Raw genomic sequence first — 11849 nt, 5'->3', positions numbered from 1 at the left:
TGCTGTGAACATTTATGTTTCTACGGTTGATGTTTTTAAGTTATTTTATGTTCTGACTAGCAATGTCATCCAGCCCCCACCACCACACACACTTAGTCAAAATCTCCCCAAACTTGTCCCAAACGTTTGTGATACACAATTTTTTTGTCTTATGATTATTGTATTTAGGTTAGGGGCTAGGTGTAAATATTAACACATTAACTTAAACTATAATTTTAGACAAACAATATCTATTGTCTGACTACAAGAAGCATTGAAAAGTATGTAAATAAGGCATAGGGAACCTTTTTTGAGAAAAAAAAAAAGGATATTTAATATGTTTATGAGAAATGTATTGAATATTCCAATTAATATATTTGTGCAGAGAAGTTCCATGAATCCAGAGGTTGTTTATTCCATCCTTGTTGAAATGGTCATGCAGCTGTGTGGTGACTCTGAAATAAGAATGTAACAATCAGATCACATGAAAACAGCTAAGACAATATACGTCATACAGGGAAATGCATTTGTAGACAATATGATTTGCCTGAGCGGCTAGGGGACACCAAAAAATGGATTAGAAAAGACAGATTGAAAATAATTATTATTATTTTATTTTTTTTCCAGCGGGCCGGATGTTGGACTTTGGAGGGCTGTAACCGGCCCGTGGGCCGTAGTTTGGGGACCCCTTATATAGTCGATGATAAGCGCTAAATAAATGCAATCCATTATCATTAGTATATGATTAGCTACTGACGTAACACGACGTGAATCACATTTCGACATGTTACCATTGTAGCTCACTACAATGCCATGTTGTCTTACATTTCGTGTGATTCAACAATCATTTAGAAATAAATAATGTCTAATTACCTTTTCCTCCTTTTGCCCCGATGTCCATGAACTAAAACGTTGCATGTGTGCGGTGCAAACTCGCAATGGAACGAGTGCTCCAGGCTGCTTGGCTGTCGGGAGGAGAAAGGCACCGCTGTGTGGCCGCTCAGGTGCCGCGTCCTGCGGGGGAGACCCATGGCGGCAGTCCGACCCTTGTTGCATTGAAAGTGTTCTTATATTCTCCGCTGAAGCCCTCAAATTATGAAGTGGAGCTCCCGCCTCGGTTAAGCTACTTGTCGGCAGACATTTTGTCCACAACTTGGCTTTAAAAAAAATAAAAATAAACTTGTCTGAAAAGGGGCGGGGATTATACCGGAACCGGAATGCAACATCGCTCACACACACTAGTAAGATGCTCTTACACATAGTGGTAAAATGCTCCCATACACAATGGTAAGATGCGCTCATACACATAACTGAAATCTTTGCACACATACTACTGAAATTGTTGTCCCTCACACACACGTGTAAAAAGCACACACACACACACACAGGTGAAATCCGTTTATACATACTAGTGAAAAATAATTCCAGGTGTGTGTGTGTGTGTGTGTGTGTGCGTGAGACAAAAACATTTCAGTAGTGGTTATACGAGTGTTTCAGTAGTGTATGTAAGAATGTTTCAGTAGTGTTTATAAGAGTGTTTCAGTAGTGTTTATAAGAGTGTTTCAGTAGTGTATGTAAGAGTGTTTCAGTAGTATTTATAAGAGTGTTTCAGTAGTGTTTATAAGAGTGTTTCAGTAGTGTTTATAAGAGTGTTTCAGTAGTATATGTAAGAATGTTTCAGTAGTGTTTATAAGAGTGTTTCAGTAGTGTTTATAAGAGTGTTTCAGTAGTGTTTATAAGAGTGTTTCAGTAGTGTATGTAAGAGTGTTTCAGTAGTATTTATAAGAGTGTTTCAGTAGTGTTTATAAGAATGTTTCAGTAGTGTTTATAAGAGTGTTTCAGTAGTGTATGTAAGAGTGTTTCAGTAGTATTTATAAAAGTGTTTCAGTAGTGTTTATAAGAGTGTTTCAGTAGTGTTTATAAGAGTGTTTCAGTAGTGTATGTAAGAGTGTTTCAGTAGTATTTGTAAGAGTGTTTCAGTAGTGTTTATAAGAGTGTTTCAGTAGTGTTTATAAGAGTGTTTCAGTAGTGTTTATAAGAGTGCTTCAGTAGTGTTTATAAGAGTGTTTCAGTAGTGTATGTAAGAGTATTTCAGTAGTGTTTATAAGAGTATTTCAGTAGTGTTTATAAGAGCATTTCAGTAGTGTTTATAAGAGCGTTTCAGTAGTGTTTATAAGAGCATTTCAGTAGTGTATGTAGAGCATTTCAGTAGTGTTTATAAGAGTGTTTCAGTACTGTTTATAAGAGTGTTTCAGTAGTATATGTAAGAGCATTTCAGTAGTGTTTATAAGAGTGTTTCGGTAGGGTGTGTGAGAGAAAAAGATTTCAGTTGTTTATGTGAGAGCATTTCAGTAGTGTATGTAAGAGCATTTCAGTAGTGTTTATAAGAGTGTTTCAGTAGTGTGTATAAAAGAAAAAGATTTCAGTTGTTTATGTGAGAGCATTTCAGTAATGTATGTAAGAGGTAATTCTGAATAATGTCCCTAACGGCCCCTCATAGCAAGACCTCAGTTCCCGCATCACATCATTCTGCCAGAAAGCTTTTATACTCCCTCTCAGAGTTACCCTGCGCCATAGACAAACGTGAGCACGCCACTTAAACATGTGTGTGTGTGTGTGTGTGTGTGTGTGTGTGTGTGTGTGTGTGTGTGTGTGTGTGTGTGTGTGTGTGTGTGTGTGTGTGTGTGTGTGTGTGTGTGTGTGTGTGTGTGTGGTGTGTGTCTTACTGTTGGCGTCGGTGTCATCACTCTTGGGAGGGGTGTGTCCCGTGTAACCAACAGCGATCCTGACCATTCGCTCTGGATTCCTTATCTTCTTCAGTCCTGCACAAGACGACATTTTTGGTCAGAACACACGTGTGGTTTCCCTTTCTCCTTCTTCCCTCCCCAGCCCAGAGAGATGATCTGAATGTGATCCATAACGCCTGTCATCGATTGTCTACAATGGAAAGACGATCTGCGTGTGTGTGTGTGTGTGTGTGTGTGTGTGTGTGTGTGTGTGTGTGTGTGTGTGTGTGTGTGTGTGTGTGTGTGTGTGTGTGTGTGTGTGTGTGTGTGTGTGTGTGTGTGTGTGTGTGTGTGTGTGTGCGTGTGACTAACTTTCTCCTCACCTCCATCCTTGCTGTTTCCCTGACCACAGTTGCTATGATACACACCAATGCTCCGGCGGAGGGTCTTCCAAGCTATAGGTGGATGCTCTCCTCCTGCTAAGCTGTCTCCGTGCCCTCGCCGCCGTGATTCATTGGGCTTCCATCCCGCTCGTAAATTGTAACACCCTCCCTGTGCGTAACGGCGACGGACAAAAGCCCGCCTGGGTGTGTGCGTGGTCACAATCTGGGCAAGGGGGATGGTTTTATGTTTACTGAACTGCCATGGGCCTTCTGTCTCATCTTACCTTACACTCTTTTCACGCAATGGGACCACCTCCCCCCCCCCCCCCCCTTGCTGCTGGCTACATGCTCGCTTGCACGCGCCTGTGTGTGTGTGTGTGTGTGTGTGTGTGTGTGTGTGTGTGTGTGTGTGTGTGTGTGTGTGTGTGTGTGTGTGTGTGTGTGTGTGAGGCAAAAGGCTTTAAGTGCTCTGTGCCACAAAATGGGTTTTACAAATATAAGTACGCTTGTCTCAAAACTGCCCCCTTGCAGGACCACCTCTCCATGTCGCTCCGAGTGGAGGACATCTTCACACATCAACTATGTCCAATTAATGCTTGATATCCGGACCGCTTGCAAAATCGTGACACATTGCCCCTGTTTACACTGCACGCCAAATCTGACACGGATCGGATATTGTTTGCCAGTCTAAACGCTCCAAAGGGTTTTCAAATCTGATCATTTCACATCAGATTCATACGTTTACACTGCACGCCAATGTGGCCCGAATAGGATTTTTTCTAAATCCGATTTTTTTTCCAGCCAACTGTTTACACTGCGAGTAAAATGTGGTCTTTATCAGACTCCAGTGAAAACGCACACAGGCCCCAATGCAGCCCCAATTTGGCCTCAATATGGCCTCAATGTGGCCCCAATGTGGACCCAATGTGGACCCAATGTGGCCTCAATATGGCCCCAATGTGCCCCTATGTGGCCCCAATGTGGACCGAATGTGGACCCAATGTGGCCTCAATATGGCCCCAATGTGCCCCCAATGTGGACCCAATGTGGCCTCAATATGGACCCAATGAGCCCCCAATGTGCCCCCAATGTGGACCCAATGTGGCCTCAATATGGACCCATTGTGCCCCCAATGTGGACCCAATGTGGCCTCAATATGGCCCCAATGTGGCCCAAATGTGGACCCAATGTGGCCTCAATATGGCCCCAATGTGCCCCCAATGTGGTCCCAATGTTCCCCAAATGTGGACCCAACGTGGCCTCAATATGGACCCAATGTGCCCCCAATGTGGCCCCAATGTGGACCCAATGTGGCCTCAATATAGACCCATTGTGCCCCCAATGTGGCCTCAATGTGGACCCAATGTGGACCCAATGTGGCCTCAATATGGCCCCAATGTGCCCTCAATGTGGCCCCAATGTGTATCGACGTCACTTGCATGCGCAGTTTGATAAAGTGAAAACAAAGGAAATTGACCGGGTTCCGTAAATGAACAAAAAAGTGGCTTTTACTACAAAATAAAATAAAAATCGCCACACCTTATAAATGAGGGTATTTTTTTACGTAAAAATAAAGTAATATAATGTAAGAATGGGTATATATAGTGTAATATATATTATACAGTGTATATATAGTGTAATATGTATTATACAGTGTATATATAGTGTAATATATATTATACAGGGTATGTATAGTGTAATATATATTATACAATGTATATATAGTGTAATATATATTATACAGTGTATATATAGTGTAATATATATTATACAGTGTATATATAGTGTAATATATATTATACAGGGTATATATAGTATAATATATATTATACAGTGTGTATATATAGTGTAATGTACATTATACTGTGTATATATAGTGTAATAAATATTATACAGTGTATATATAGTGTAATATATATTATACAGTGTATATATAGTGTAATATATATTATACAGTGTATATATAGTGTAATATATATTATACAGGGTATATATAGTTTAATATATATTATATAGGGTAATATATATTATACAGTGTATTAACAACTTATTTATGTAAGCATGGAGTAAGATGTAAACAAATACCCTACAGCGTCAATTCCGATCCTTAAACAATTGCCATTTCTTCGTAATCCAAATATATATTGATATATTACATATAGACAATTATTTACACACTATTGACAAGTGATGCGCCCAAACTTTGGCCGCTGACAGAAAGACGTTGCTTACTGAAACCAGATGTTGTGATGAAGTGTCCACACCAACAATGATGTCGTCCGTTTAGACTGAAGTCACATTTGAAAAGATCAGATTCCAATACCATTCAGACTACATGGTCTGAATCTGATCAGATTTGAAGCACTTTGGAGCATTAGACTGACAACAAAAGTCTGATGTGTGTCACTTGAGGGCAAAACAAATCAGATTTGGTGTGCAGTGTAAACGCGGCCATCAGTCCCAATCCCATTGGAAACAGAACTTTTCAAATGCGACTTCAGTCGAAACGCAAATGTGAACTGAATGTAACTTTTGTGTCAGCTTTGGGCGAGTTCCGTCATGCATGAATATATATTGTTTACATGTAAGTTACATAGTGTAAGTTGTTTACATGTTCGGTACATAGTGTAAGTTGTTTACATGTTCGGTACATAGTGTAAGTTGTTTACATGGTATGTACATAGTTTAAGTTGTTTACATGTTAGGTACATAGTGAAAGTTGTTTACATGTTAGGTGCATAGTGTAAGTTGTTTACATGTGAGGTACATAGTGTAAGTTGTTTACATGTTAGGTACATAGTGTAAGTTGTTTACATGTTAGGTGCATAGTGTAAGTTGTTTACATGTGAGGTACATAGTGTAAGTTGTTTACATGTTAGGTACATAGTGTAAGTTGTTTACATGTTAGGTACATAGTGTAAGTTGTTTACATGTGAGGTACAGTGTGTAAGTTGTTTACATGTTAGGTACATAGTGTAAGTTGTTTACATGTTAGGTACATAGTGTAAGTTGTTTACATGTTAGGTACATTGTGTAAGTTGTTTACATGTTAGGTACATAGTGTAAGTTGTTTACATGTTAGGTACATTGTGTAAGTTGTTTACATGTGAGGTACAGTGTGTAAGTTGTTTACATGTGAGGTACAGTGTGTAAGTTGTTTACATGTGAGGTACATCGTGTAAGTTGTTTACATGTTAGGTACATAGTGTAAGTTGTTTACATGTTAGGTACATTGTGTAAGTTGTTTACTTGTTAGGTACATTGTGTAAGTTGTTTACATGGTATGTACATTGTGTAAGTTGTTTACATGTTAGGTACATATTGTAAGTTGTTTACATGTTAGGTACATTGTGTAAGTTGTTTACATGTTAGGTACATTGTGTAAGTTGTTTACATGGTATGTACATTGTGTAAGTTGTTTACATGTTAGGTACATTGTGTAAGTTGTTTACATGGTATGTACATTGTGTAAGTTGTTTACATGTTAGGTACATAGTGTAAGTTGTTTACATGTTAGGTACATTGTGTAAGTTGTTTACTTGTTAGGTACATTGTGTAAGTTGTTTACATGGTATGTACATTGTGTAAGTTGTTTACATGTTAGGTACATATTGTAAGTTGTTTACATGTTAGGTACATTGTGTAAGTTGTTTACATGTTAGGTACATTGTGTAAGTTGTTTACATGGTATGTACATTGTGTAAGTTGTTTACATGGTATGTACATTGTGTAAGTTGTTTACATGGTATGTACATTGTGTAAGTTATTTACATGTTAGGTACATAGTGTAAGTTGTTTACATGTTAGGTACATAGTGTAAGTTGTTTACATGTTAGGTACATTGTGTAAGTTGTTTACATGTTAGGTACATTGTGCAAGTTGTTTACATGTTAGTTACATTGTGTAAGTTGTTTACATGTTAGATACATTGTGTCAGTTGTTTACATGTTAGATACATTGTGTAAGTTGTTTACATGTTAGGTACATAGTGTAAGTTGTTTACATGTTAGGTACATTGTGTAAGTTGTTTACATGTTAGATACATTGTGTAAGTTGTTTACATGTTAGGTACATTGTGTAAGTTGTTTATGTAAGTGAGTTGTGAAATAAATCTAAGGTATAGCCACGCTGATGTCCGTGCTTCATCTACTTAACAGCCTTTTAAAGGCCTACTGAAATGATTTTTTTTTTATTTAAACGGGAATAGCAGATCCATACTATGTGTCATACTTGATCATTTCGCGATATTGCCATATTTTTGCTGAAAGGATTTAATAGAGAAAATCGACGATAAAGTTCGCAACTTTTGCTCGCTGATAAAAAAAAAGCCTTGCCTGTACCGGAAGTAGCGTGACGTCACAGGAGCTAGTATTCCTCACAATTCCCCATTATTTACAATGGAGCGAGAGAGATTCGGACCGAGAAAGTGATGATTACCCCATTAATTTGAGCGAGGATGAAAGATTCGTAGATGAGGAACGTTACAGTGAAGGACTTGAGAGACAGTGATGGACGTATCTTTTTTCGCTCTGACCGTAACTTAGGTACAAGCTGGCTCATTGGATTCCACACTCTCCTTTTTTTATTGTGGATCACGGATTTGTATTTTAAACCACCTCGGATACTATATCCTCTTGAAAATGAGAGTCGAGAACGCAAAATGGACATTCGGTGCCTTTTATCTCCACGACAATACATCGGCGAAATGCTTTAGCTACGAGCTAACGTGATAGCATCGTGCTTTAACTGCATATAGAAACAAAAAAATAAAGGATAAAAGGAAGGATAGATAGAAAATCAACAATATTATTAAACCGTGGACATGTAAATACACGGTTAATGCTTTCCAGGCTGGCGAAGGTTAACAATGCTGTGCTAACAACGCCATTGAAGCTAACTTAGCAACTTAGCAACGGGACCTCACAGAGCTATGCTAAAAACATTAGCTCTCCACCTACGCCAGCCAGCCCTCAGACTTCACCCGATGCGTTTGGAGGCCCGGAGACGTAGGAAGTCAAGGTGAGGTCGGCGGCTAGCGCGGCTAGCGCTCCAACAAAGTCCTCCTGGTTGTGTTGCTGTAGTCCGCTGCTAATACACCGATCCCACCTACAACTGTCTTCTTTGCAGCCTTCATTGTTCATTAAACAAATTGCAAAAGATGTCCAAAATACTGTGGAATTATGAAATGAAAACAGAGCTTTTTGTATAGGATTCTACGGGTACCATAACTTCCGTTACTCTGACTTCGTCACGCGCATACGTCATCATACCGCGACGTTTCAGCCGGATATTTCCCGGGAAGTTTTAAAAGTCACTTTATAAGTTAACCCGGCCGTATGGGCATGTGTTGCAATGTTAAGATTTCATCATTGATATATAAACTATCAGACTGCGTGGTCGGTAGTAGTAGGTTTCAGTAGGCCTTTAAAGATTACAACCCTCACAAATATATATACATCCATTCATAGAAAATATTACTTTCATTTGTTTTTACATTAAAAAACATTCATTTTTTAGGTGTGGCGACTTTATTTTATTTTGTAGTAGTAGTAGCAACTTCCTTGTTCATTTACTGATTCCATTCAACTTCCTTTGTTTTCACTTTATTGAACTGTGCATGCAAGTCACGTTGAGGCCACATTGGGGCCATATTGGGGCCACATTGGGACCACATTGGGGCCACATTGGGGCCATATTGGGGCCACATTGGGGCCACATTGGGGTCATATTGAGGCCACATTGAGGCCACATTGGGGCCACATCGGGGCCACATTGGGGCCACATTGGGGCCACATGTGACCTGAATGTGACTATTTCATACATAATATTACATTTATATTTTGTTTTCACATTAAAAAAACCATCAATTTATAAGGTGTGGCGACTTATTTTATTTTGTAGTAGCGACTTCCTTGTTCGTTTACAGAATCCGGTCAACTTCCTTTGTTTTTACTTTATGGAACTGTGCATGCAAGTGACGTCCAGACCTCATTGGGGCCACATTGAGGCCACATTTGAGCCACATTTAGGCCACATTGGGGCCATATTGGGGCCATATTGAGGCCATATTGGGACCACATTGAAGCCACATTGGGGCCACATTGAGGCCACATTGGGGCCACATTGAGGCCACATTTGAGCCACATTGAGGCCACATTGAGGCCACATTGGGACCACATTGGGACCAGATTGGGGCCACATTGGGGCCACATTGGAACCACATTGGCCCTGTTTACACTGCACACCAAATCTTGGACTTAGACAAACTTGACAAATCTGATTTAGTTTGCCCTCAAGTGACACACATCAAATTTCATTTGTCAGTCCAAACGCTCCAAAGTGCTTCAAATCTGATCTTTCGGTATCAGATTCAGATCACATCAGGAAGTAGTCCTGAATCCGATTGGAATCTGATCTTTTCAAATGTGACTTCGGTCTAAACGGCAATGTCACCTGAATGTGACTATTTCATACATAATATTAATTTATTTTGTTTTCACATTTTTTAAAAAATAAAATTGATTTTTAAGGTGTGGCGACTTATTTTATTTTGTAGTAGCGACTTCTTTGTTCGTTTACGGAATACGGTCAACTTCCTTTGTTTTTACTTTATCAAACTGTGCATGCAAGTGACGTCCAGACCACATTGGGGCCACATTGGGGCCACATTGAGGCCACATTGGGGCCACATTGGGGCTACATTGGGGCCATATTAGAGCCACATTGGAACCACATTGGCCCTGTTTACACTGCACACCAAATCTTAGACTTAGACAAACTTGACAAATCTGATTTGTTTTGTTCTCATGTGACACACATCAGATTTCTTCTGCCAGTCTAAACGCTCCAAAGTGCTTCAAATCTGATCTTTTGGCATCAGATTCAGATCACATCAGGAGGTAGTCCTGAATCCGATTGAAATCTGATCTTTTCAAATGTGACTTCGATCTAAACGGCAATGTGACCTGAATGTGACTATATCATACATGATATTACTTTATTTTGTTTTCACATTAAAAAAAAAACATTAATTGTTTAGGTGTGGCGACTTATTTTATTTTGTAGTAGCGACTTCCTTCTTCGTTTACGGAATCCGGTCAACTTCCTTTCTTTTTATTGTATGGAACTGCGCCACATTGGGGCCACATTTGGGCCACATTGAGGCCACATTGGGGCCACATTGGAGCCACATTGGGGCCACATTGAGGCCACATTGGGGCCACATTGGGGCCACATTGGGGCCTGTGCGCGTTGACACCGGAGTTTGACAAAGACCACATTTTACTTGCAGCGTAAACAGGCAGCTGGGAAAAAAAATTTAAAATCTTATTTTGAAAAGATCTGATTGGGGCCACGTTGTGTTAATGTAGTCATTGGCACGCAGGAAGGGGAGGGGTGTTGGTAAACAAATCAAAGGTAAGACGCTGAATAAAAGCAACAAGAATGAATCCAAGGGAGTAGATGAGGTCAATAATGCATGAAGGCACACATGAGTGTGAGATTCCATGGCAGTGATGAGAATATTGATGATGATAATAATAATAATAATAATGATGCTGATGATGATGATGATGATGATGATGATGACGATGATGATGATGATGATGGTGACCTCAGGACTTTAATGGAGGGACCAAGAATTGAAGCAAATGGTGGAAGATGAAAGTGACACACATACTAAACACCTGACACACACTCCATGATCCTTGTGTGTGTGTGTGTGTGTGTGTGTGTGTGTGTGTGTGTGTGTGTGTGTGTGTGTGTGTGTGTGTGTGTGTGTGTGTGTGTGTGTGTGTGTGTGTGTGTGTGTGTGTGTGTGTGCGTGCGTGCGTGCGTGTGTGTGTGTGTGTGTGAGGAAATGGAAAGGCAGTGCAGGTCTATTATACTTTATAGCAGAGACACATCAACACGCACGCGCCACGCATCTGAATTCCTTCAGCGTGAAGCGCCCTCATCCTCTCATCTTCTCTCATCCTCGCATCCTCTCATCCTCTCTCATCCCCTCTCATCTTCTCTCATCTTCTCTCTTCCTCTCATCGTCCCTCATCCTCTCATCTTCTCTCATGCCGTCCCGCGCCTCCAAGCCCGCATGAAGACACTTATTCGGAGGTAAAAAGATACATTTAAAAAAAACCTCCACTAAAAACCGCGACTGTGTCTCGAACAAGCCCCACGGACGAGTCTCCTTTAAGCGTCATTTCTGTGTTTTGGGGCCGGGCAGAAGAATGGAGGCAAGCCCGGCTCCTAAGTCTGTCCCCCCCCCGCACGCCCAAAGGTGGCGTCACGGCGGCGCCTCGGATGAAAAGCCATATTTCTGTCTTACCTTCCGGCTTGTTTTCGGCAGCCATTTCCCCTCCGCCGCGCGCCTCATCCCTCCTCCTCCTCCTCTTCCTCCTCCTCCTCCTCGACTCGACCTAGTGGTGGCGGTAGGGGGCGGGGAGGGGGAGCATGCGCGTTCACGCTCGCGGAGAGGACAGCTCAAGGAGGGGGGCGGGGCCGAGAAGTTGGCTCAGCGGGGGGGGGGGGGGGCTGGGGGGGCGAGCCTGCCGCGTCCCGGCCGCCGATTGGCCGAGCCGCTTTCGACTGACAGCGGGGACCCGCGATGGAGGCGCTGGACGCAGGCCCCGCCCACTGACGTGAGGCGCGTCACCGCCGAACGACGTCTGTGTTCCGAGGACACCTTGACAGCCTCCCTCACGCGCACGCGCTCGCCATTATCACAAATAACACGCACTGGGTGGACGTTCGCGCGTGGGCATGG

The 11849-nt window shown here is 41.4% G+C and overlaps 1 protein-coding gene across 3 annotated transcripts in view; it reads right to left on the bottom strand.

Moving 5' to 3' along the window:
- The window catches only part of LOC133655944 (calmodulin-binding transcription activator 1-like), a 257478-nt gene extending 245998 nt beyond the window's left edge, over window positions 1-11480 (bottom strand). For 2 of the 3 annotated variants that reach the window (XM_062056624.1, XM_062056615.1), the window contains exons 1-2: window positions 11412-11479; window positions 2706-2801 (exon numbers count right to left, since the gene is read on the bottom strand). In XM_062056624.1, coding sequence (XP_061912608.1) covers window positions 2706-2801; window positions 11412-11436 — 121 coding nt within the window. In that variant the 5' untranslated portion in view covers window positions 11437-11479. Of the gene's footprint in view, window positions 1-2705; window positions 2802-11411 lie in introns of all 3 variants that reach the window. The other variant, XM_062056608.1, reaches the window with a different exon arrangement.
- Between the last annotated feature and the right edge of the window lie 369 nt (window positions 11481-11849).

The sequence above is a fragment of the Entelurus aequoreus genome, linkage group LG01, assembly GCF_033978785.1.
Source record: "Entelurus aequoreus isolate RoL-2023_Sb linkage group LG01, RoL_Eaeq_v1.1, whole genome shotgun sequence".
Lineage (NCBI taxonomy): Eukaryota > Metazoa > Chordata > Actinopteri > Syngnathiformes > Syngnathidae > Entelurus > Entelurus aequoreus.
Note: the sequence above shows the minus strand (reverse complement) of the source record. Positions and strands in the feature narration are given on the sequence as shown.